This window comes from Gopherus evgoodei, chromosome 17 (genome assembly GCF_007399415.2).
Source record: "Gopherus evgoodei ecotype Sinaloan lineage chromosome 17, rGopEvg1_v1.p, whole genome shotgun sequence".
Classification (NCBI taxonomy): Eukaryota; Metazoa; Chordata; order Testudines; family Testudinidae; genus Gopherus; species Gopherus evgoodei.
This window is the reverse complement of record NC_044338.1, coordinates 24651282-24677910: the sequence shown is the minus strand read 5'-3', so window position 1 is coordinate 24677910 and position 26629 is coordinate 24651282. Positions and strand designations below refer to the sequence as shown.

Below are 26629 nucleotides of genomic sequence, written 5' to 3'. Positions count from 1 at the left end.
GCGCACAGGGGATTGACTGCAGCGCAGCTCTCCCTCAGCAGGGGTCGCTTTGCACGGATTTGTCACGATGAGCGGCTCATCCAAGAGAAGCCTCTCCGCGCATGCGTAAAGACGACTCCTGATGATGACACGCCTCTTCCCGGACTATGCGAGAAGTGCGCGTGCGCGGATCGCTTCTCGTCATTGACTCGCAATGCCGCCGGCGTGGTCTCAGCGTGCGCGTGACTGCGGCGCCGTGCTCGGCCCCGCGCGCTGAGGTGGCGGCGGCGGCAAGATGGAGGCGGTGGCGGTGATCGGGGTCTCGCTGTTCCTGGGCGCCCTGGTCCTGCTGCTGCTGGCGGGGCTGGGGCGGGGCTCGCCGCGGCAGCCGGGCAGCGGGGAGCCGGCCGGTAAGCGGCCCGCAGCGGGCGGGCTGGGGGAGGCGGCTCCGTGCCCAGCCGGCCGGGTCCGTCCAGCCCGGCGGTCTGCCTGCGAGAGCGCGCGGCCGGGCGCCCCCGGGGAGCCAAGCCGGCTCCCGCCGCGGGGCTGCGGGGCAGGGGGCGGGCCCCGGCCCGGGAAGCCTGACTGGGGCGCCCGGCTCCGGAGCAGAGCCGGGGGGGGCGGGAACGGCGAGGCGAAGCCGGCTGGGAGCTGCAGGATTGGCGCCTGCTCCTCCCAGCGCCTCCCGGGCATCCGGCAGGGCCGGCCAGGGTATCCCCCGGCCCGGAGCCAGAGACACGCGCTTCATCCAGGGGCGGCACCCTAGAGTTTCCGAGCCCCAGTGCCGTCCTTCTCCCTGTGTTCTGCCTGCCTGTGTGCCCGTAGCCCCGAAATCCCCCTGCTGCGTGGAACCGCCTGGGCTCCAGCTCGGGAAAGCTCTCTGCAACACCCCTTTTTCAAACTTTTTTTCTGGCGACCCAGTTAAGGAAATTGTTGAGGCCTGTGACCCAGCAGAGCTGAGGATGAGTGGTTTGGGGTGTGGGAGGAGCTGAGGGCTGTGGCGTGGGGCTGGGAATGAAGGCTCAGGATGTGGGAGGGGGCTCTGTGCTGCGGCAGGGGGCTGGGGTGTGGGAGCAGGTCAGGCTCTGGGCTGGGGGTGTGGGCTTTGGCCCGGGGATGAGGGGCTTGGGGTGCAGGGAGGGGCTCTGGGTTTGATGGAGGCTCTGGGCTGGGGCAGGGGTTTGGGGCACAGGCTTACCTCCGGAGCTCCCAGTCAGCAGCATCCCGCCTATTCTGGCACTGTGGATCTCACTATGCTTCGTAAGCAGCCAGCAGCAAGTCTGGCTCATGAGCAGAGGCATACAAGTGGCCCCTCGTGGCTCTGTTCCGCAGGCACTGCGCCCCCAGCTCCCGGCCAGTGGGAGTGTGGAGCTGGTGCTCAGGGTGGGGGCAGTATGCGGAGCCCTGTGTCCTTTCCACCTAGGAGCCAGATCTGCTGGCCATTTCTGTGCACAGCACAGCATCGGAACAGGTAGGGACTACCCTGCCTTAGCTAGGCAGCGCTGCCGCAAGGCTTTTAATGGCCTGATCGGCAGTGCTGATCAGAGCTTCTCTGACCTAGTACTGGGTTGCGACCCACAGTTTGAAAACCACCGCTCTACAGCGCATTTTGATGAAGAACAGAACTCAAAAATCCACTTTCTGTTGTCCACCTGATTGGTTACAGCAGCATTCAGACCAAAGCATGCCGTTTTGTGGGTTTTTTTAACCAATGTAGTTATGCTGATAAAAGTGCTAGTGTAGATGCCGATATACTGGTCTATTGTGCTTTGCCAAACCTGAATGAGTTATACCACTAACTGCCAGTGTAGCTGCATCCACATTATGGGGTTTGGTGCTTTGCCTATAGTTAAAACAGAAACTTCTAAGTGTAGAGAAGGCCAAAATCCACTAAATTAACAAGCTTCATAGCAAAAGGGCATCACGTGCAGAGGTTTTAGTCCTCTGAGACACCACCTTACACTGTAGCTCTTCCCCTCTCCTGGTTGCACTCTTAGTAGGACTGTACCTTTCCTGGGGTCTCTAAAAATGCATTCTTGATCTGGTGGGAATCTGTAGTTTTGCTGGCACTAGCCAAATTCTTTTGCTTAAAAGAGTAAACGTGACTCACCTGTAGGAAGATCCAGATTTGCTGGCCTGGGTGTGAGTGCTTTCTTCCTTCTGGAGAGCAGCCTTCTATCTGTTTCTGGGGTCTGGGCCCCAGGAGCTATTGAATATTAATGTCAGTCCTCATAATCGGGAATGCAGTATGTCACCTTGATGTAGCTTCAGTCACTGCTTGTGGAGCAGGATAATGTACCAGGCAAACCTGAGTTAAATCATTTCTTAAGAATTTAGGAATAGGAACTCTTAGGAATAGTGGTGTGTATTTAATTTGCTAACATCATTATAATCCTGTTTTGTGTTCTTTTCTTCAGTAAATACACTCTGCTCTTGTTGCTTAGGGCAAGAGCTGGTCTGCCTTAGTGTCCAGGATAAAAAGAGACCAGTCGACTCGTTTAGTCATATTTTTGCTTCAAGTAGAAATCCAAGAGCCTTTTTTTTTTTCCATACCACATGTGGAGAAGGACAGGGATATGAGTGCAGATGACTAGTGGAATACTGTCAGCATGAGAAGGGGAATCTAGGCTGAGTTCCTAGTGGTGATTTTTGTCATTAAACTATGGTGTTTTTCTACAACTTTGCACCTGTAAATTACTGGTAAAAACTCTCAACCCTAACTCCAGCATATCATAGCATGGTATGTTAACTAGTGAGAATAATTTTCAGTTTTATGTTTCTAACAATAAGTGGTGCAAGCAATTGCTCCTTATGTTATGTACAAGCTTTCATACCTAGACAAGTCAGGGCAAGTTAAGGGGGCAGTTAATTTCCCACACTCTTCCCAGGAACAACGAATTTATTTTGCTTTACCATGAGAATATCTTTTTAGGGGCTGTCTGTCAGGTGGGAATCTTTTAACAAAGAGGAGGGAGCAGGCTTTCTAGGGCATGGGTCTCCAAACTTTGAGACGAGGGCCATATTAGTTTTTTGAAGGGGCTTCGTGGGCTGAAGCGACTGTGAAAGAAATTAAATATATGCAAATATATGCAAAATTGTTTTAAAAAAACCCACTATACTGTGTCAGTGTTGCATTAAATTTTAAATCAGATGTAAAAGTTAATCGATGCAGGTACTGTGAAATCACACAATATTTGTCAATACATTAAAAATCATTTCACTTTCTTTTATTTTATTTCTAAAAACTCACATTTATATCATACAAATACTGTTTGGTTTTATTAGTGTTGTAGTTAAAATTTAACCATTATGAAATTGTTAATTTCCATCTTCTTTACTCCATTTATTGGAGATGTAATTAAGCATCTGGCTTGTATTTTTACTCTAAGGCAGGGGTCCGTCTCTGCTCGGCTGTAGCAGCAACTCTCCCCTAAGTTGGCTCCCCTTCTGAGGGGACACTGGCTCCTGGGGGCACTCACTCCTCTGCACAGCTCAGCTGAGCTACCGCCCCCCCCCCCCCAAGCTGCTGCTGGCAGTCCCTCCCCCTGCCTGCTCAGGGTGCCTACTCAGCTGCAGCCTGCCTATTTGCTTCTCCTTGTACCTGCTCGGCTGCAGCAATGACTCACCCCTAAGTTGTCTCCCCTTCTGGGAGGACACTGGCTCCCAGAGGCACTCAACCCTCTGCACAGCTCAGCTGTGCTGCCACCGGGTGAGCTGCTGCCGACAGCCCCTCCCCTGCCTGCGGGGTGCCTACTCAGCTGTTCACTTCTCCCCTGTTGGTTGGAGGGCTGGACAAATGAAAGCCCAAGGCCAGATCCGGCCTGTGGGCCGTAGTTTGGAGACCCCTGTTCTAGGGAATGCCTTAGTATCAGAGGTGCTTCATAACTCTTTCATGTGTCCCACTGTGCATGGTGGCTCTGGTTTACTCAATTTGTCTGTTTCTTTGTTTCTCTAATGAGAGACAGATGTCAGGAAATCACCTTGATGCCTCCTCCTGTTTTTTTCTAGACCAGAAAGTAAATGGGGAAGCAGTAAGACAGACAACGGGACTAAAGAAACAAAAGCAGCACCAACGAAGCCGCAAGCATAAGCCCCAGCAACACAACTTCACACATCCACTCCTAGCTGCTGCTCTCAAGGTAACTGGCATATCAGTTGGTGAGCATCAGCACCTGTTTTTTTTTGCCTGGCAACGGACACTGACCTACTGTTATGCATGGGGACAGGTACCAACAGACTTCCATGCATCTGCACACACCTGCTGAGAGATCTGCCATTCAAGCATGAGGCACAAGTTCCCTGCCCGTTCCTGGATGTGCCCTCTTTGGGACTGCTTCTTTTAATGTTTGCGGCCCCTGAGCAGCTGTTTCTGGGAACTTGGAAAACAAACATTTCTTGTCACGTCCCTGTCCCCATCCCAGTCTGTGATTGCTGCTGCTCCTCACAGAGCTCAATGCCTCTGCATTCCTCTGCTGGGCTTTTCTCTGCTACTTCAGTCCCCACTGAAATGCTGACAGTTCCTTAATGATGGGTATGTCTCTCCTTTTGTCAGTAGCTGCCTCCTGAAATCAAGCTGCAGGAAGGTGCTGTAGGCAGTGACATAGGCAAGGGATAGCATGACATGATATGAAAAAATGCTATATAATAGATTGGTGGTATTTTGGGGAGGCAATATAGCCTAGTGGAGAGGGCACTGGATTGGGACTCAGGAGACCTGGGTTCAGTTTCCAGCTCTAACACTGGCCTGCTTAGTGACCTTGACTTCCTTGTGCTAAATTTCCCCATCTGTAAAATGGGGATAATTATCCCGAACTCCTTTTGGAAGTGCTCTGAGATCTAGTGTTGTGTAAGTGTTAGGAATTATTATAATTCTTCCTATTGTAGCCCACCTCATTCTTCACACACAATCCTGTGTCCATTCCCTTTGATTTACTTGCCCAGGGCCCTGGAGAATCAGCTGTGAAAGGTGTGCCCTGGAACAGCAGAAGAGCAGGGGGAAGGAGAATGGGTGTGAGGACCTAGGGATGGTTATTGCTGTGTTTGGATGGGAAGGGAGTCTTTGTTCTGTGAGTTTTTGCTCTTGAAGCAGATGGGATTCATGTACGTGGTTTTTCTCTCTCTCTGTGTCTCATCTGTGGCCAGTGGTCCCTTCAGCATGCCTTGGAGCCCTGGGATGGAACAGGCAGATTACCTGTTCCATTCATCACACAGAAAGCTGGTGCTGATCATGTTGGTTTTCTGCAGGGTCACAGTGGGAGCGTAACCTGCCTCGACTTCAGTAGCAATGGCAAGTACTTGGTGTCCTGCGCTGATGACCGCACTGTCCGGATCTGGAGCACCAAGGACTTCTTGGAGCATGAGCACCGCTGCATGCGAGCCAATGTGGAACTGGACCATGCCACGCTGGTCTGCTTCAGCCCAGATTCCAGGTGAGAAGTGACTGCTGGGGTAGGGCTGGGAAATCAAAGCAGGAGACTTACAAGGAAGGATTTTCTTTTCCTAGCTTGACAGGATAGCCCTTCTTATTACAAAGGCCGAAGTGGGGGAGCAGGATCTTGTCCAGCACACTCTGCCCCTGAAGATTTATTAGATCCTTGCTGATCTGAACAAGTAAATTCCCTCACCTGAAAATTAGTTCCCCTTTTCACAGGGTTTAGTGAGTTCAGAATTGGCCTGTTCCTACTCCTGCAGGCTCCCAATGTCCCAGGAGCTAGGCTCTAACTTGAGCTTCTTTCTCCCTCTCCCCACTATCTGGGTCTGGCAACAGAAAAATGGATTTGAGTGGGAGGTCAACTGTGCAGGCCGGCGAGCTGCAGCACTTTCCAGGCTTTCAGGCCAGTGCTGTGAGCAGAGCTGCATCTGTTTCTCAGCAGGTTTACATCACGCAAAGTGCAAATGATCCTGGAGTCTTTGTTTTATGACTTGTATTAATGTAGCTCCTAGGAGCCCCAGCCCTGGACCCAGCCCCCATTGTGCTGGTCACAGTACAAACCACAAAAAGACAGTCTCTGCCTCAAGGGCTTTACAATCAAAGTGCAAGACAAGAGACATGAGATGTATTCCCATCTCTCTATACCCAAGGAAACGAAGAGAATATTGCTCAGCATGATAAGCTGTGGTCTTTAAATATAAAAACTGGCCAAACCCCTTAACTGCAGTAATGACCCCAGCCATCTCTCCTAGGTTGTGCCTGATTACATGTAGCTGTAACCCTCTGCCTTATTGGTTTAAATCCAGCCCAGATTGTAGGGATCAAAAGTTTACCTCTGACTCTGACCTGTATGCAATGAGTCTTGGTGTTCTACCCAGTGGGCAGGTGCCTGCATCACCAAAAAACACCATCAAAATGGGCACTAGGCGTCACACTTGGCATTCTCACAAAGGGAGTAGGAGCTATGGAGCTTATTTGACTGTGTCTGAGAGGAGGCATCTCTGGGTCAGAGCTGTGGTGATGGGGAAGCTTGCCCTGCAGCTGCCCATGTTCTGCCTACTCTGGGGACAAACGGAGGATTCAGTCATCAGAGCTGCCATCTGGAACTTCTCACCAGCACTAAATTCCAGACAAAGAGCTACACTCAGACCATTGCAAATGGGAGACAGGCTAGGAAAGCTCTAATCACATTCCTGGATTGGTTGCCTCTAGTCACCCAGCTTTATCCCTTGCAATCTAGCTAGGTGCACAAAAATAAGCTTAGTGTGAGATGAGTATGCCTACATGTGGTCTGTGACATTCTGCAGTGGTTTTGTTCATTATGTTGGCTACAGGAAATGACTGTCCTTCCTTCATTCAGAGCCTTCATCACCTGGCTGGCAAATGGAGAGACCATTCGTGTCTTTAAAATGACCAAGAAGGGGGATGGCAGCTTCACTTTCACTGCAGCCCCTGAGGACTTCCCAAAGAAGCATAAAGCCCCCATCATCAACATTGGAATTGCCGAGACAGGTACAGAGACAGGCCTGCCCCCTTTCATCTGGGCTTGTGAGCCATCTGCCTTGTACTTTCTGAAGAGCAACAGCTGCTGGTTTGAGCATTGGTTACGCTTTGGATCCAATTCCAACTCAGTAACTGACTGAGTGACCTTGGAGAAGTCAGTTAACACTTGTCTCCATGTCTCATGTGTTAAGTAGTTATATTTTTCCTGTAAGAGCCGGGAACATTCAAATTCACTTCCCAGTGCAAAGAAGTCTGGTCCCTAACACTGTACACGCTGTGTTCTGACACACACATGTTTTTAACTGATAAGAATTTCTCCAAGTGCAGGTTGATAGGATGAGGAAGGGGGTGCTCACCGAGAGCTTCTGGGATCCATGTAACAAAACATTGTTCCCAACGGTGGGACCTCAGCTGCTGTACTGTATACACACAGGTCCTCATGAATTAAGACTTACCTCTGAATGTCCTGTGACCGTGCTCAGAGTTGTGGCTGCAAGAGAGGTCACATCATTGTTTGTAGGAGTCCTAGCATTTCAAGGGACACTATTGACCTGTGTATGACTCCAGAGTGAAATGAGTATTTTCACTGGATTTATTTTTTTAGAGTTGTGGAGAAATGTTAGTTTTTAACACAACACTTGGCTGTGATGTTGGAATCCCAAATATTGCAGCAGAGAACCTGAGGGCAAACCTGACTGAACAAATGGGATGATGTAGCTGTGTCAGTCCCAGGATATTAGAAACAAGGTGGGTGAGGTAATATCTTTCATTGGCCAATTTCGGTTGGTGTGGGAGACAATCTTTCAAGCTTATACAGAGTTTTACTTCAAGTCTGGGACGCTTAGAGGGTATGTCTACCCAGCAGTGTAAGCCTAGAGTTAGTGGGACGTGAGTCAGCTGGCCTGTATCAGAGAACTCTGGGACTGAGCATCTCCACTGCATTTTAACCATAAACTAGGGATTTTCTGTCCTATATTCAAACCGAGGGCTGTGCAGTGCACAGACCCAAGTCAAAGTAACCCTATCCCAGAGTGGCTAGCGTCACTCTAGCCCTATGAATGTTTCACTGTGGGAAAACTCTACTGTCCACCCTGTTTCCTAACTGTGAGGTGCTGTTGATGGGACTCTGGTGCCATAAGGAGCACATAACTGCATAATTAGCTCCTTTGGTGGCTGTCTCAGTAGAATGACTGCAGTTCGAGAAGGCTTTATACTGAGCTACTATCTAACTTGAGAACTGGGCTCTCCAGCTCTAGGTTGAGTCACATTGGCAGGAAAATGCCCGTGTGCGCCTGTCTGAGGATAATTAGCACATCAATCTCCAGGGCTGTCAAACTATTAAAATGAAAGGTTGCTATTCTTAATTTTTAAAATGGGATCTCTAGTGAAATTGTTTTTGTTTGGTTGAGTTTTTATTTATTTTTGTCTGTTTTCAAGTTTGACATAAAATGTAGGTTTCACCTCTCTGCTGCCAGAGAAGTGAAGAGCTTCTCCAGGGTTTGGGGTGCAGTGTGCTCTAGCACCCCTTGGGGTTCCCTTAACCCTGCCACACCCCAGGAGGTAGGGAGAAGGGATTCCTGGGGGGCTGTGGAGAAGTGTTGGGACTGGCTCCCACTCACCGCCCTCACAGGGTACACTGCCTGGGTGCCCTTGGACACAGGCCCAGGGAGGGTAGGGGGACCCAGTAGCAAGGCGGCACCAAGCAGCTGCCCTGCAGGAAGGGGGAGCATGCTGGGGGAGGGATGACCTCCAGTACCTTGGCAGCTGGGAGCCATGTCCCAGGGCTGGTCAGCTTTGCTCCCTGATCCGAGCAAGCTCTGTGCAGCGGCAAGGAGAAGCTGGAGCCACCGCCACAGGAGGCAGCAGGGAGGTTTTTGGGCTGGTTCCTACTCACCACATGCACAGTGGGCCAGGGTGTTGGGGTCTCTTGCCCCCACCCCCGCTGAGCCGGGAGCTCTGCTGCATCCAGTCACTGCTGGGCAGCTACTTGGTCCCTGCTTCGCTCTCTGTCGTCCCCCCCCCACCCCCCGAGGGGGCAGTGGGGGCTATGTATGCAGGGCGCCTGGGGAGCATGCGTCAAAATCTGGCTGTGTTCTTATGACCAGGGAACAGCTCTCTTTGCAGAAAGCTTCTTTGCATTGAAAACCCTGCAGGTCCTCTGATAGTGTGCTTGTTCAGCAGACAATGGGTTAACACTGATCTGAGTTGCAGAGGCAGGTGTGGCTTCTGCTGCAATAGAGTTCAATGGCATGAAGAGGACTAAGGAAGTTACTCCAAGGAACTCTGGGGCCATGTACACACAGGAAAGCAATAGGGCTTAGAGACCCTCTAGCCCTGTAGGGTCCTGGGACCCTAGGTTTGAGCTGTAGATTAACAATTGGTGTGCGGGTGCAAGGGGGCTTAGGCTTACATTGCTGTGTAGCCAGACCCAGTGTGTCTGAGCTAAATACGAGAGCATAAGTAGTTAGCATATCTTTCAAGGGACCATTCACGGCGAAGTTGTCTGTTATCTACACCCAGGTACTCGGATACTACAGAAAATGCTCCCAACACCTTAACACAGACAAAACTGCCTTCACCAAACAAGAACACTCCACCACTGAAATAGATTGCATCATGGAACAGGCCACCCAAATACCCTGAGAGAACCTGCTTCAATACAGAAATAAACCCCCCTCTGACCACATACCCCTAGTTGTCATCCACCACCGCAAACTGGAATCCATGTGGGGTACTGTCAAACAGCTACAACCCATACTCGATGGGGACCCCATCCTGAAAAAAATCTTTTCTGAACCCCCTCCTCTAGCTTTCAGATAACCTCTCCAAGCTCAACATCAGACGCAAGCTCCCCACAGCCCAGGGGATTCCCAATGCAGAGCAGCACCAGACCCTGCCAGAACAATAGATGCAAAACCTGTAGACCTATCTCCACTGCTACAGCAATCAACAACCCTCCGCAACACACCTTTCAAGATCCATGGTCCTATACATGCCTACCACAACACATGGTGTACCTCTCCCCTTGCATAAGTGCCCCAATAGCAACCATGTGGGTGAAAGTAGACAATCACTGTGCTCTCGAATAAACTCACATGGGAAAATGGTAACACACAAAAACACCCTCTCCCCAATGGGTGAACACTTTTCACAAAGCCGTCACTCTCTCACCTGTCAGTCCTCATCCTCAAAGGAAACCTACACAACACTTTCAAAACGTGAGCTTAAAATCATAACTCTGCCAGACACTAGGAATCATGGACTGAATAGAGACTGGATTTATGGCTGCTTATAACAATTTGTAACCAACCCACTAACAAACCTCCCTCCCCCACCCCCAACTGCTCTTCCCACCCTTCCTTTCCTCCCTGTGATTGGAGGGGTGTTAATGGGCCGCTTCACCTTGAATGGTCCCTTTGGTTAAATACCTACTTAACCCTAAACAATTTGTTCCACCATATATTTAGCCGAGACACTCTGAGGCCAGGTCTACACTACGGAGCTATGTCAGTATAACTAAGTTGTTCAGGGGGGTGAAAAATCCACTCCCCGAGCGACGTAGTTACACTGACCTTAACCCTCCATGTAGACAGTGCTATGTCAATGGGAGAGCTGCTACCTCTTCTCGGGGAGGTGGTTTAACTATGGTGTAGATTCATAGATTCTAGGCTCAGAAGGGACCAATGTGATCATCTAGTCCGACCCCCTGCACAAGGCAGGCCACAGAACCCTACCCATCCACTTCTATAACAAACCCCTAACCTATGTCTGAGTTATTGAAATCTTCAAATTGTGGTTTGAAGACCTCAAGCTGCAGAGAATCCACCAGCAAGTGACCCATGCCCCACGCTGCAGAGGAAGGCAAAAAACCTCCAGGGCCTCTGCCAATCTGCCTCGGAGGAAAATTCCTTCCCGACCCCAAATATGGCGATCAGCTAAACCCTGAGCATGTGGGCAAGATTCACCAGCCAGCACTCCGAAAAGAATTCTCTACAGTAACTCAGATCCCATCCCATCCAACATCCCATCACTGACCACTGGGCATACTTATCTGCTGATAATCAAAGATCAATTGCCAAAATTAGGCTATCCCATCATACCATCCCTTCCATAAACTTATCAAGCTTAATCTTAAAGCCAGATATGTCTTTTGCCCCCACTACTCCCCTTGGAAGGCTGTTCCAGAACTTTACTCCTCTAATGGTTAGAAACCTTCGTCTAATTTCAAGTCTAAACTTCCTAGTGTCCAGTTTATACCCATTTGTTCTTATATCTACATTGGTACTAAGCTTAAATAATTCCTCTCCCTCCCTAATATTAATCCCTCTGATATATTTATGAAGAGCAAGCATATCCCCCCTCAGCCTTCTTTTGGCTAGACTAAACAAGCCAAGCTCTTTGAGTCTCCTTTCATATGACAGGTTTTCCATTCCTCGGATCATCCTAGTAGCCCGTCTCTGAACCTGTTCCAGTTTGAATTCATCCTTCTTAAACATGGGAGACCAGAACTGCACACAGTATTCCAGGTGGGGTCTCACCAGTGCCTTATATAACAGTACTAACACCTCCTTATCTTTGCTGGAAATACCTCGCCTGATGCATCCTAAAACCGCATTAGCTTTTTTAACGGCCATATCACATTGGCGGCTCATAGTCATCCTGTGATCTACCAATACCCCAAGGTCCCTCTCCTCCTCTGTTGATGCGTCCCCAATATATATCTAAAGTTCTTATTATTAATCCCTAAATGCATGACCTTGCACTTTTCACTATTAAATTTCATCCTATTACTATTACTCCAGTTTACAAGGTCATCCAGATCGTCCTGTATGATATCCTGGTCCTTCTCCGTGTTAGCAATACCCCTCAGCTTTGTGTCATCTGCACACTTTATTAGCATATTCCCACTTTTTGTGCCAAGGTCAATAATAAAAAGGTTAAATAAGATTGGTCCCAAAACCGATCCTTGAGGAACTCCACTAGTAACCTCCTTCCAGCCTGACAGTTCACCCTTCAGTACGACCCGTTGTAGTCTCCTCTTTAACCAGTTCCTTATCCACCTTTCAATTTTCATATTGATCCCCATCTTTTCCAATTTGACTAATAATTCCGCATGTGGAACCGTGTCAAATGCCTTACTGAAATCGAGGTAAATTAGGTCTACCGCATTTCCTTTGTCTAAATAATCTGTCACCTTCTCAAAGAAGGAGATCAGGTTGGTATGGCACGCTCTACCTTTAGTAAAACCATATTGTACTTTGTCCCAATTACCATTGACCTCAATGTCCTTAACTACTTTCTCCTTCAAAATTTTTTCCAAGACCTTACATACTACAGATGTGATACTAACAGGCCTATAGTTACTCGGATCACTCTTTCTCCATTTCTTAAAGATAGGAACTACGTTAGCAATTCTCCAGTCGTACAGTATAACCCCTGAGTTTACCGATTCATTAAAAATTCTTGCTAACGGGCTTGCAATTTCATGCGCCAGTTCCTTTAATATTCTTGGATGAAGATTGTCTGGGCCCTCCGATTTTGTCCCATTAAGCTGTTCAAGTATGGCTTCTACCTCAGATGTGGTAATATCCACCTCCATATCCTCATTCCCGTTTGTCATCCTTCCATTATCCCTAAGCTCCTCATTAGCCTTATTAAAGACTGAGGCAAAGTACTTATTTAGATATTGGGCCATGCCTAGGTTATCCTTAACCTCCTTTCCATCCTCAGTGTTTAGTGGTCCCACTTCTTCTTTCTTCGTTTTCTTCTTCTTTATATGGCTATAGAACCTTTTACTATTGGTTTTAATTCCCTTTGCAAGGTTCAACTCTACTTGGCTTTTAGCCGTTCTCACTTTATCCCTACATGTTCTGACCTCACTAAGGTAGCTTTCCTTGCTAATCCCACCCTTCTTCCACTCCTTGTATGCTTTCTGCTTTTTCTTAATCACCTCTCTGAGATGCTTGCTCATCCAGCTTGGTCTACAACTCCTGCCTATGGTTTTTTTCCCCTTTCTTGGGATGCAGGCTTGTGATAGTTTCTGCAGCTGCGACTTAAAGTAATTCCAGGCCTCCTCCGCATTTAGATCCACAAGTTCTTCAGTCCAATCCACTTCCCTAACTAATTTCCTTAATTCTTTAAAGTTAGCCCTTTTGAAATCAAAAACCCTAATCCCAGATCTATTTTTGTTTATCTTTCCATCTACTTTGAACTGAATTAGCTCATGATCACTCGAACCAAGGTTGTCCCCTACAACCATTTCTTCTGTGTAGGAGCATCTTAAGTGCTACAGTGGTGCAACTGCGCTGATGCAGCGTTCTAAGTTTAGACCCGGCCTAGGTAAATTTCCCAGACCTGAAGAAGAGCTATGTGTAAACGCAAACGTTTATTTCTCTCACCAACAGAAGTTGGTCCAATAAAAGCATTACGTCACCCACCTTTTGTCTCTGAACAAATGGGAAACATTCATTGTGTCCAAGCTGAAAGAAATATACAAAGTAAATGGCATCAGCAGCAATCTGCAGTGCATTAGTAGCGTGGGTCGTAACCAAATCAGTTTCTTTATCCATGACTTTTAAATGGGCAGCATCCCTTCAATTTTTTTACTTGCACCTGTCAGGGTGAGTTTCTTGTGGGGAGTCAGGTCCTTTAACTGCATCGTTATCCTGCCACCTCTGTAGACTCCAACTCTGACAATGGGTTCTGAGAGGTGCCAGGCCCAAGACGCTGTGACGTCCCAGGCAGTGCTCAGAATTCAGACTGGCAGCCTGTATGTTGGCTGCTGCTTCGAGTGATTGCTCATGTCCGTTCAACTTCGGTGTGTGTGTGGTCGCCACATGCACAGGTGCCGGAAATTTTTCCCTCAGCAGTACAGGTCTGTTGCAACTTACGCGCATTTAACATGCGCAATTTCAGTTTTATGCTGTAGGGCTAGAGTCGGGGGGGCAGGCGTGACCTCAAGATTTAAAGGTCCTGGGGCACCAGCTGTGGCTGGGAGTCCCAAGGCCTTTAAATCACCCAGGGGGCTCCCAGCTCCCGCCCGCAGCTCCAGAGAAGGCCTGTAAATGCTGCCCCGGCCTGGCCACCAGAGCTGCGGGCAAGATTTAAAGGGCTTGGGGATGTAATTTTGAGTATACGTGGTTTTTGCTTTATGCCCTAACAGAACCCCCGCGTAAGATAAGACTTGCCTGTATCTGTAGGGGACTGGCTGTGGTGCCCCCTTGAGTGGCGCACATATGCCACAGCATATAGGGTGCCGCCAGCCCCCTCCACCCTCAGTTCCTTCTTGCTGCCAGTGATGGTGCATAGAACTGTTGCTGCTTCAGCTAGCGCTGTTGCTTCTTGTTTGTTTGAACGCATTTACCTCTTGTACATTATTGTATGTAGTTACCCTCTGGTTTTAGTTTCCCTATTTGTTAGAGACTTAGTAGGTCCCGAACGGGACTTTGCCTCGGGATGGGGTGTGCCCGTTCCCCAGGCTTTAAGCCCTGTGATTGCTGTAAAAGGCCCGTGCCCATTAGCGATCCACATAACAGTTGTTTACAGTCCTTGGGCAAAGGTCACGTTAGTGATAAGTGCAGAATCTGCAAGTCCTTCAAGCCCAGGATGAAGAAGGAGCATGGCATTCGCTTGAAAGAGCTCCTTATGGAGTCTGCCATTACCCTGATGCTGGAGCAGAGCTCTGATTCAGCACCAAGCACTGTGATCTCAGTGTGCAGTGCCCCACCAGTACCGTCTGTGAGCCAGCACCAATCCCCTTACGTGGCTCCAGCCAAGAAGGCGGGGCGAAGAAGGTCTCCAGCTTCCTGCAAGGGAAAGGACAAGTCTGGGGTGGATCAAGACCCTGTCTCGGGCACCTCTTTACCCCATTCTTTGGAGCGTTGCCGATCCTCCAGGGCAGCATCACAGCATGCAGCTGCATCTTCATGACGTCAAGCCTGCTCTGGTTCCCAGTACTGCTCATTAAGTGTAAGGCATAGATTGCCAGCCCAGGGCCATCGCGGATCCACCAAGTGCTGCCAGTTGCCGAAGCTCCGATCCAGGCGCTCGTCGAAGTAAGCCAGATCCAACTCTGAGAGGGGTGGCTGGTACCTCTCAGCCCCGTCTTGGTTGCAGGGTGCGACCGCACAGGCTCTAGCTCAGGTTCAGAGCAAAGTTCCCTAGCTGCAGGACAAGCTCCCAATACTTACGGTGCAGACTACGTTGACAGCACCACAGCCAGCCCCGTGGCCTCCGACTCCATGGCCAGCACAGTGGTATCCATGGAACTCATGGGGGTTCACTCAGCCCCCCCCCCCCGGCTGCCCGCTTGGTATCCAGAGTTTTGGAGAGACCGGCTACCTCCCTCCTCTGTTCCACTCTAGTTCAAAAGGCCTCGGCTCCAGGCACCCCAAAGGCACAGGAGGAAGTGGGTGAGCAAGCTCTGGACCACCTCTTGTTGTGGAGGACCCTTGGTACTGGCTTCCTCCTCATTGTTGCCAGATGAGGCTATAGTGGGGCCCGCTCCAGTGGTTCCCCAGGATGATGCTAAGATGCATCAGGAGCTGTTAAAGAGGGTCGCCACCAACTTGAGCCTCCAGGCAGAGAAGTCAGAGGAACCTACAGACTTCCTCTTTGATATTCTCTGTTCCATAGCCCTGGCCAGGGTAGTTTCGCTCCTACATCCAGGGGTCTCAAAAAATACAAATGCCCTCTGGCAAACCCTCTCCTCCTTGCCTCTGATCTCAAAGAGGGCAGAGCACAAGTACTTTTGTGCCAACCAGGAGTCACGAGCACCTTTATACCCACCCTGCTCCCAGTTCCTTAGTGGCAGAGGCAGTCAACTACAGGGAGAGAGAGAGTCAACCAGGGGCTACCCCTAAGAATAAAGACTCAAGGAGACTAGACTCGTTTGGGCATAAAGTTTTTGTCCTCCAGTCTACAGTTGCAGGTGGCCAACCACCAGGCCCTCTAGGCCGCTATGATTTTAATATGTGGCAGGCCATGACCAAGTTCAAGAGGGCCCTTCCTGAGGCCTCGAGGAAGAAGTTCTGGGTGATCCTGGATTAGGGCTCGACTGTGGACAGAGCAACTCTCCAAGCAGCATTGGACACCACGGACACCGCCACCTGTACCATGGCATTGGCCATCTCATTGTTCAGGGCTTCTTGGCTGCTCCTCTCTGGTCTTTCCTCGGAGGCTTAGCAGTCAATGCAAGGCCTTCCTTTTGACGGACGCACCTGTTCGCAGAACAGTCAGACAATAAACTCCATGACTGGAAAGATTCCCACATGACCCTAAAAACACTGGGCCTTTACATCCCTGGCCCTGCCCACAAGCGGTTTAAGCCGCAGCAGCCTCAGAGCCAGGGGAGCCACTCTCTCCAGAAACTTCCCCATAAAAAATCCAGGGGTTACAAGAGGCACCCTGGCCACCAACCCCTGTCTAAATCACAGTCAGGCTCGACCTGCAGTAAGCAGATGGGCAAGCACCCATTTTGAGAGTATGTCTGAGGGCGACCTACTGGCCTGTTCCCCAGATCCTTCCTCCCCTGTTTTCTTCCTTCCTCCCTGCATGGACGTCTATAACATCGGACCAATGGGTCCTCAGTACAGTGGCACAGGGTTGCACCCATCAGTTACCCTCCTTCTCTGACCCTCTTCAGGGACCCTTCTCATGAGAGTCTTCTCATGCAGGAGGCAGAGGGTCTACTGCAGCTGGGTGTGGTGGAGGTAGTTCCTGTGGAGTACAGGAACAAGGACTTCTATTCCCAATACCTTTTAATCCCCAAGGCCAAGGGTGGTCTATGGCCCATACTAGACGTGTGGGACTTGAACAGCTACTTAGCGAAACTGAAGTTCCGCATGGTCTCCCTGGCCTCCGTCATCCCCCTCCCTGGATCTGGGGGACTGGTACGCCACTCTCGATTTTGAAAGATGCATACTTCCATATCACCATCTTCGAGGGACACAGACTCTTTCTCCGGTTCATGGTAGATCTCACCACTATCCGTTTGTGGTCCTTCCGTTGGGCCTAGTGACAGCACCGCGGGTATTTACCAAGTGCATGCCAGTGGTGGCAGCTTACTTCAGACATTGGGGTATCCAGATCAACCTCATAGAATATTAGGGTTGGAAGGGACCTCAGAAGGTCATCTAGTCCAACCCCCTGCTCAAAGCAGGACCAGTCCCCAACTAAATCATCCCAGCAAGGGCTTTGTCAAGCCTGACCTTAAAAACCTCAAAGAGAGGAGATTCCACCACCTTCCTTGGTAACCCATTCCAGTGCTTCACCACTCTCTGAGTGAAAAAGTTTTTCCTAATATTCAACCTAAACCTCCCCCACTGCAACTTGAGACCACTACTCCTTGTTCTGTCATCAGGTACCACTGAGAACAGTCTAGATCCATCCTTTTTGGAACCCCCTTTCAGGTAGTTGAAAGCAGCTATCAAATCCTCCCTCATTCTTCTCTTCTGCAGACTAAAGAATCCCAGTTCCCTCAGCCTCTCGTCATAAGTCGTGCTCCAGCCCCCTAATCATTTTTGTTGCCCTCCGCTGGACTCTTTCCAAGTTTTCCACATCCTCCTTCTAGTGTGCGGCCCAAAACTGGACACAGTACTCCAGATGAGGCCTCACCAATGTCGAATAGAGAGAAATGATCACATCCCTTGATCTGCTGGCAATGCCTCTACTTATACAGCCCCAAATGCCGTTAGCCTTCTTGGCAACAAGGGCACACTGTTGACTCATATCCAGCTTCTCATCCACTATAATCCCTAGGTCCTTTTCTGCAGAACTGCTGCCCAGCCATTCGGTCCCTAGTTTGTAGCAGTGCATGGGATTCTTCCGTCCTAAGTGCAGGACTCTGCACTTGTCCTTGTTGAACCTCATCAGGTTTCTTTTGGCCCAATCCTCTAATTTGTCTAGGCACCTCTATATCCTATCCTTACCCTCCAGCCTATCTACCACTCCTTCCAGTTTAGTGTCATCTGCAAATTTGCTGAGGGTGCAGTCCACCTCGTCTTTCAGATCATTAATGAAAATTTTGGACGAAAGAGGCCCCAGGACCAAACCTTGGGGCACTCTGCTTGATACCGGCTGCCAACTAGACATGGAGCTATTGATCACTACCAGTTGAGCCCGAGGATCTAGCCAGCTTTCTGTCCACCTTATAGTCCATTCATCCAGCCCGTACTTCTTTAACTTGCTGGCAAGTTGATGCTTGCATCGATGCTGTGTGGCTGAACCCTGAAGAATGGACCTGTTCGGAGGGGATCCAGCAGGTCCTCCTGGAGAGTAGAAAACCCTCGATTAGACAGACCTACCCAGCAAAATGGGAAAAGGTAAGTGTCTTATTTCAAAGTCAGTCCTTCCTAGCCTGGTGCACCCTGTGGAAATTAAAGGGACTCAGCATCCGTGCAGACTCAGGTACTGAGCCTTCTCGCCAGTGATCTTTGCGGACACACTTAAAGCCTTATGTCACTGAAGCTTGTAGAATCCGGTTGGCATATTCTGTGCACTATGGGAAAGCTTTATCTGGCTGAACGCAGAAAGCCCATGGTCTGCTTAGTTAGAAAAGGAGCGTGCCCAGGGACAGAAGCATTTGGGACCTTTAGTTCCTGCCCTGTTCTTTACAACTCCTGCCCCCCCCCACTCCAAAAAGTGTTAAGCCAGTCAAGTGCAAGGATCCTGCTCAGAGGGGAGAGTTTGGGTCCAACGGCAGCTGAAACTGCTGTCAATGAGCATTTGCCAGCCTTGTACCTCTCTCTGCCATTGCATCCAGGAAGAGGGGAGCTCAAAGTGGATCTCTCCCCTACCCCACAGCTCTCAGAATTGGGGAGTTCTTTTGCTTTTTCCTTCCCCTCCCTGATGTCTGGGAATGGATCACTTTCTAGACTAGACATTCCTCTCCTGGTGGTGGGTGGGACAGCCCATAGGAAGCTTGAGTGATATGACTGGTTGGCTGCTAGCATGTTCTTCTGCATGGCTAGACTTAACACTAGACTTGGGAGACTACTAATCTTTGTCCTTCATTCCCTAGGGAAGTTCATCATGACAGCTTCCAGTGACACAACCATCCTGATCTGGGACCTGAAAGGTGAAATCCTGGCCAACATCAATACTAACCAGATGAACAATGCCTATGCAGCTATATCTCCTTGTGGGCGGTGAGGAACACAAGACTGCTGTCAATGGGATGGGGGATCAGGATGCTATCTTCTCCGATCGGGGAGTGTGAGGGACACAAGAAATAAAACAGGCTAAGAGCCTCACTCCTTCCCCAAAGGGGCACCATCAACTTGAATTGTTTGCAGCTGATTAATTTTTAAATTTCAGTAAATTCACTTTTAAACAGTACATGCTACCCCTAAAAACCTTTGAGAAGCTATGAAAGGTCATGTTTGCCTGCTTGTTTAGAAGGGCCTTTGGGCAGGTCTAAAAGTGGTACCACCAAGCATGTTCTGGCTCATCTCTCCTTCCCTTTCTACACCTGCTTGCTGCCCTTTCACCTTCAGCACTGCTGCTGCTGTTACTGCTAACCGCACTCTTGAAGTCTGGGAAAGAGCGTACATCATCAGATCTGCGACTGACTAGGCTTGTGCTGTCAGAGATGCAGAAGTGTTGCTGGTTTTTTCAAGTTTAAGGACATTGTAGGGGTTACTTTTACTAAATCTTCTGATGGAAATGTGATTTTCGTAGTGGATATTGTCCATTAACCAAGATCACTCTGTAATGATCTCTCACCACTGAGGCCATGAGCTCATCAGGCTCCAAGCTTAGGCGCTAGAGGATCTGACCCCTGAGGGCAGATGTTTGGGCTCCCCTTTCGCTGGGCTAAAAACATGCAGTGCCAGGATTTCCTTTATTTGGAGTGGTCACTCTGCATCGTCCTGTCCCATACTGACCCTTTGGGATTGCCATTCACCTGTCACTGCAGTGACTTCTTGGTGGCAGGTGAAACTAGTTTTCCGTGTGACTCAAACTGTGATTCACATCTCCACACAGGATCAGCCAGCACCCTGAATGCTTTCTTATACACACTCATTTTTTGACACCCCCAGCTGGTTGCTTTTATTCCTTCAGTTTGTTTAGGAGGGATCCAAAAGTGGAATCATGCTGGTGCTGTCACAGGCCTGGGAGATGCTTAGTGACTGGGCTGGCATAACTGATGAACACACATTTTCTCTCTCTCCCTCCTCCCCAGATTTGTAGCATCGTGTGGTTTCACCCCTGATGTGAAGGTATGGGAGGTGTGCTTTGGCAAGGGAGGAGACTTCCGGGAGGTGACCAGGGCCTTTGAGCTGAAGGGCCATTCTGCTGGCATGTACTCCTTCTCCTTCTCCAATGACTCCAGACGGTAAGGAGCTACCCTGCAAAATATCAGTATCCCATGCCTTTGTGGCTTGGTAGCTGGTGCCTTCTAATGTATAGCAGCAGTAAGCCTGTATGGACTCCCCTTTCCCAGCAGTGTGTCCCAAAAGTGTCCATCCTGACCAACAGGAAGCTTGAGAAAAGGAATCCATAGCAGCAAATCTCTGAGCCAGCATGGAGACTGCGCCAGGCAGGGTCCCACTTCTTCCTCTCCCACTCCAGACAGATTGCACTAACCTTGGTACATAGCCATTCTTCCCCACTTGGATGGAGAATGAAGACTCTCGTTTATATTAACATTTGAGATTTCCTGTTCCTTCAGTTTTGACCCAATAGGTGACAGGCCCATATGCTCGTGTTTGAAGGGAATTGCTTTTATGAGCACTAACCTTCCCCTCTCCCCAGATAATGGGGTCAGCTGCTCTCTACTTGCAGTCTCCACTGTTCAAGAGAGTTGTTCCTTCTTTCTGGTCCATAACGGGCTGTGGTTTGTGAGAGAGGAGAGAGAAATGGTGCTGCTTAGTCTCTTTGCAGCTGAGACATGTGTGCTGTCTCTTGCCATAGGATGGTGACCGTTTCGAAGGATGGCACGTGGAAGCTGTGGGACACAGATGTAGAATACAAGAAGCAACAGGATCCTTATCTGCTCCTGACAGGGAAATGTGAAGTGATGGAGCCTTGTCGCATTGCCCTGTCCCCTGATGCTCGTGTGCTGGCCATCTCTAGCGGCACCAGCATCACTGTGTACAACACCCGGAGGGGGGACAAGGAGGAGCACTTTGTCAGCGTCCATGGAGAGTACATCACGGACTTGGTCTTTGACATTAACAGTCGCTACCTTGTGTCGTGTGGGGACCGGGCCATCAGGGTGTTCCATAACACGGCGGGTTATCGGGCTGTTGTGGAAGAAATGAAAGGCATGCTGAAAAAAACGACTACTGAGGCTACTAGAGAGAGACTGCAGCAGCAGATCACAGGTGCCCAGAATACGCTGGACAGTATCTATGCCAAGAAGGATTAAACTTCTCTGGGAACTGGGTATGTGCAGACTCCCCCAGGCCAGAGAGCCTAATGCTGTGTGGTGGGTTTTTTAATAACTGAATGAGTTGTAATAAAAGAGTTTACTGACAGCCTGATCTCTTCTTGTAGTTGCCTTGTGTTGTTTCTGTACAGAGTTGAATGGAGAGTTACAGAGCTGAGTGGCTGGTGCCTTTTACCTCGTCTTGGCGAGGGGGGGAAGGGGGTTTGGGGCTCCATGCTGCGAATTAGCTGCCTGGGGAGGAGAACTGAGAGGAGGAAGACTACTAATAAACTGCACCTCAAGCTTGGGCCACAGCGTGAGAGATTGTGTGCCAAATGGAGGATTGGTTTTGTGTGAGGAAGTTAGAAGGGGCTCTGCAGTGCCACTCCTCAGGAGCAATGGAACTGTCTGCAGAGGTGAAGCTTCTCCATGTAGGAGATAGGCCTTCCTAGGGGATTGCCCCAGACTGTTGAGCTCTCACAAGACCTAGAAATGTGTACAGCTGTTACTCCAATGCAGTTCAAATGCAAGACCCATTTTTTTGAGTTCATCTTCTCAAAGAACAACGCACAGCTCACTAACTAACCCACACACGCACATGCTGGGGGAGAAGGAATGGAGAGGAGCTGCATTTGATAGACATTTGCATTTGTTTCTTTTAGTTTAATGACTCTATGTTGGATTTCTTTGTGACCTCTAAGCATCACAAATACAATTTGAAGGGCAAACAAAATTGAATAATAAATTTGTACAGGTATTGAAATGTAATAGCGTTGGGTGACTGACATTCTGTACCTTGGGGGGAGAATGCTGTAACCCCCATATTCCTCATTTTCATATAATCATGATCTTTCATATAAAACATGCCTTGTAAGGTATTGGGAAAGGTTACGATCTGCTGAAAGCCATTTCTCTATCCATAGATGTGTATTATTCATGCATTTAAAGTTATGGGAATTGTGTTGTCTGGTTGTCACTGAAACATGCTGTAAGTTGGGGAATCAGCCAGATATTAGCTTCCCCAGAGGCAACAGCAAGGAAAGTAACCAACGCCCCGGCGGGTGTCAAACAGCCATCAACAGCCACTGTCCAGCAAGGGAGCTACAATGCAATGACTCACCTGTACGAGGCCCCACCAGGGGAATTGCTCAACCTTGCCCAGGGACTCAGCAATGCCCCCAGACATGCCTGGACTCGTGTTCCCCAAGCACATGGACTGAGGGTATAAAACAGACGGAGTGGACAAGGCCCTTCTGCCCCCACCTCTACTGCAAGCAACCAGGACACAGAGGAAAAAAGACAAGACTCCAACACAGGAGATTGGCCCGAGTTTCAGGAACAAACCTGTATATTAAAGACTGCAATATCCAGTGGGGTCAGAAAAACTGCTTCATCTAGTTGCTTCCCAGTCTAATAGGGCTGAGAGTTTAGACTCTGTGCTTATATTTTATTTTCCTTTGGTAACCACTCTGACTTCTTATGCTTCGACTTACAATCACTTAAGATCCATCGTTATAGTTAGTAAATCTGTTTGTTTGTTCTACCTGAAGCAGTGTGTTTGGTTTGAAGTGTGGCAGAGGCTCCCTTTGGGATAAGAAGCCTGGTACATATCAGTTTCTTTATTAAACTGATGAACTCATATAAGCTTGCAGCGTCCAGCGGGCATAACTGGACACTGCAAGTTGGAGGTTCCTAGGGTTGTGCCTGGGACCGCAGATATTGTCATTTGGTTGCACAATCCAAGGAGCAGCTTACATGCCAGAGGCTGTGGGTGAACAGCCCAGGAGTGGGGTTCTCACAGCAGAACAGGGTCAGGCTGGCTCCCAGAGTCAAGGATTGGAGTGACCCAGCAGGTCACCGGTCCAGATAACACTAGAGGGGAACGTCACAGTGGCGCAGCAAGCAGGGTGTACGTACAGCTTGTTACTCAAAGCGAAGTTCACACTTTAAACACTGATCTTTGTGATTTTTAAGTGAGTTTTAAGTGCAGTGGCTAAGAACAGTCAGGAGGAGGAGGTCATAGTTTTTCTTATTTTCTGTTTGCTTCTTTCAGGAAAGTGACGTAGGGACAGAAAAGTAGGAAAATGAATGAAAGCAGCGAAGTGATTGTGAAGTTGGAACTTTTTAGGCTGTAAATTGCAGAAAAGGAATGGGAGCCCCAGAGATTACTGCAACTGAAAGAACTGGAGAGAGAACAAAATACCAATTGGACCTGCTAGAGAAGCAGAACCAGAACCCCCGACCCCAACGACTCCCATCACTCCAAAAATCTGCAAGTGGGAACACTTATGTCCTGCATACAGTGAGGATGATGATATTGCTGAATATCTGACTACCTTCGAAAGGCTGTGTGATACATGAAATCCCTGACAAGAGAGTTCCTACCCTGATTGCAAAATTAACTAGTAAAGCTCGAAATGTATTCAATGGAATGCCTATTGAAGGTAAATTTAAAGACACTGTAAGTTTTCAGATTACCCCCTGAAACATATAGAGTTAAATTTAGGAATCTTAGGAGGGATATTGGGATGAGTAATGGGGAATATGTAAACAAGTGAAAGATTTGTTGGGAAAGTGGGTGAGGGGTAAAGAGGTGGTAATTTTTAAGGGAATATTGGATCTTGTTGCTCAAGAGCATTTCCTAGGTATATGTAAGGCTGATGTAAAGCAGCGTCTATGGGACAAAGATGTAAAGTTTGTGGACGAGAAGGCATCAGCTAAAAAAGCCATCTAACAGAATCAGGTGTCTGTTGAGGGCAGGCCACAGAAAGAGGGGTTTAAAACTGGTGGGAAGGGAGGGTCCCATTTTGCCCCTGGGAAAGGGGCTGGGAGCCTGAACATTCTCTTACCCAAAAATGTTCCTCTAGCCCTCATCCCAAATCTGTAAAAGCAGAAGAGCCCAAAAGGTGCTGTTATAAAGGAAAGGGTGACAGCCTTTGTGTGTGCAGTGGCATGGAATCCCTCCTAGCCAGATGTACCGAGGGGGTTAAGAAGTTCAAATAACCTAGTTGGCACCTGACCAAAAGGACCAATAAGGAAAGAATCGAGGGGGAGGAGGCTGTGTTTGTGCTCTCTTTGTTGTTCCCTCTCTGGATGGAGAGAGAGACCAGGCAGGTAAAACATCTCTTTAAAACATACCTGAAATATACATCTAAAATTACAGAAATTGTAAGTAAGGGCAAGGAAATGTGTTTCTCTTGTTTTAGCTTGTGAATTTTCCCTATGCCAAGAGGGAGGTTTATTCCTGTTTTGTAACTTTGAAGTTGGGCCTAGAGGGGAATCCTGTGTTTTAAATCTTTTTATTACCCTGTAAAATTACCTGCCACCCTGATTTTGCAGGTGTGATTCGTTTACTTTTTTTCCTTTAAATAAAGTTCTTTCTTTAAGAACCTGTTTGATTTTTCAGTGTCCTAGAGACAAAGGGTCTGGTCGGTACTCACATTATTCTCGAGCCTCCCCAGGAAAGGGGATGAAGAGGCTTGGGGGAATATTCTGGAGAACAAGGGACTCCAAGTGACCCTTTTCCTGAATTTTTGTCTGAATCACTTGGTGGTGGCAGCAATACCATCCAAGGACAAGGAAAGGATTTGTGCCTTGGAGAAGTGTTAACCTGAGCTGGTAAAAATAAGCTTAGAGGGCTGTCCCCACATCTGTACCCCAGAGTTCAGAGTGGGGAGGGAACCCTGACAAGTTCCATTGATCACCTGAGGAATAAATGCCCTGTACTAGGAGGAAGCAGGCAAACAATAGCTCATGTTAGTTCTGCTGTCCTCAACACAGAAACCCCCTCCCCCAAGCAATTGAAATCTGTCATACTGGTTTTGTGAGATTCGCCTGTGCAGAACCAGATGTGGAGAATGTTAAGGTTGTCAAAACTAATGGCAGGGAATACTTGGGGCAGAGGGATACAGGTGCCCAGATCTCTCTGGTTAAGCAGAGTAGTTCCAAAGGGCAATATGGTACCTGGCCAAATGGCAGAGATTATAGGGGTGGGCGAAAGCCGATTCCTTGTACCACTAGCTAGAATCCATGTGGTGAGGGAAGGTTTGGAAAGTGTTTTGACTGTGGGGGTAATGGAACACCTCCTAGTCCACCTGCTCCTTGGTAATGATTTTTTCCATGTAGCTCAGGTTAAAGTATTTGCCTGCAGCAGGAGAGAGTTTTATGCTGGGACCCTGAGGGAAAGGGTAAGGTCTCAGGAACTGCTGAGAGAATGGGAGAGAGTCTCCTTGAATCTTCTGCAGCAGGGGGAAGCCACATGCTTCCAGGTGGAAGGGTGGTTGAGACCAACTCCTGCACTGCAGCTGGAGGCAACGCCACATCAGGAAGGGATGGGGGTGTAATGCTGGCCAGGGAGAGAACTGTCCAGCTTGTTAGCTGCCAGCAGGTTGCAGTTAAACCAGAGGCAAAACCAGCTCTAGGGAGCATAGAGCAACATGTCCCAGAGGAGAACCCAGAGAAGGGGCAGGGGATCTCAGAAACCACTGAGGTGGGTGCGGATTCCTGTGACTCTGTTACACAGGGAAGCAGGGTGCTTCCCAGTATGGGAGGGGCTGAGCCTAGCTCCTTTCCAGCAGAAGGCAACATGCCCTGAGGGGCAGGAGAGGTGTTGTCAGCTGGGGTGACCAGACAGCAAATGTGAAAAATCAGGATGGGGGTGGGGGTAATAGGAGCCTATATAAGAAAAAGACCCAAAGATCGGGACTGTCCCTATAAAATCAGGACATCTGGTCACCCCACTCTTAGCTCATGGACTCTTTTCAGCTCGAGCTTCCAGCTGATGCCCTAATTCAGCTTTATCTGTTCTTCTAACTGTTCTGTCAGCATGGAGGAGGACCATAGACACAAGTGCTATTGGGTGACTAAGATCAGTTGCCACTGAAACATCTCTTATGTCTTGCTAAGGACAGGGCTCTGCGGAAAACAGTTTCTGGACTTGTCATAAACAGACAGTTAAGGGTTAATGCCTCTTTTACCTGTAAAGGGTTAAGAAGTTCACCTAGCCTAGCTGACACCTGACCAGAGGAACCAATGGGGGAACAAGATGTTTCAGAAGGAAGGAAGGAAGTTTCCTTTGTTTAGAGTCAGTTTCAGTTTTGACCAGAGTGGGAAAGCTCCAGAAATCAGCCTCTTATCAAGTAGTGAGTTCTAGTGAAGGGAATAAATAGGTTTATGTTTATTTTCTTTGTAACTTGTCTTGGGCATTAGGGAATAATCAAATTAGGTATTTTTTGTGTAACTAAGTTTTGCTCAGGGGAACATCCTCTGTGTTTTGAATCTCTTGTCTGTGAGATCAGCTTGTATGCTGTCTCCCAGAGGGTTTTCTTTACCTTTCTTTTCTTTTA

The 26629-nt window shown here is 48.8% G+C and overlaps 1 protein-coding gene across 2 annotated transcripts; it reads left to right on the top strand.

Annotated features, from left to right (window-relative positions):
- Window positions 1-259: 259 nt before the first annotated feature.
- On the top strand, window positions 260-21399 carry TBL2 (transducin beta like 2). 2 transcript variants are annotated; one of them, XM_030536381.1, is made up of 7 exons: window positions 260-389; window positions 3988-4118; window positions 5224-5408; window positions 6771-6922; window positions 18933-19059; window positions 20097-20249; window positions 20828-21399. In XM_030536381.1, exons 1-7 carry the CDS (start codon window positions 275-277, stop codon window positions 21282-21284), a joined length of 1320 nt encoding a protein of 439 aa, XP_030392241.1. In that variant the 5' UTR covers window positions 260-274; the 3' UTR covers window positions 21285-21399. The 2 variants fall into 2 exon arrangements, with proteins under 2 accessions (XP_030392241.1, XP_030392242.1); XM_030536382.1 differs by lacking the exons at window positions 260-389; window positions 3988-4118 and having other exon boundaries at window positions 5332-5408; window positions 6745-6922.
- Window positions 21400-26629: the final 5230 nt, after the last annotated feature.

Excerpts from the sequence above, each read along its gene's own strand:
- TBL2 (XM_030536381.1), top strand. The coding sequence starts at position 275 with ATGGAGGCGGTGGCGGTGATCGGGGTCTCGCTGTTCCTGGGCGCCCTG. Across the intron at positions 4,119-5,223 it reads TCCTAGCTGCTGCTCTCAAG|GGTCACAGTGGGAGCGTAAC; the intron begins GTAACTGGCATA and ends GGTTTTCTGCAG. Across the intron at positions 6,923-18,932 it reads CATTGGAATTGCCGAGACAG|GGAAGTTCATCATGACAGCT; the intron begins GTACAGAGACAG and ends TTCATTCCCTAG.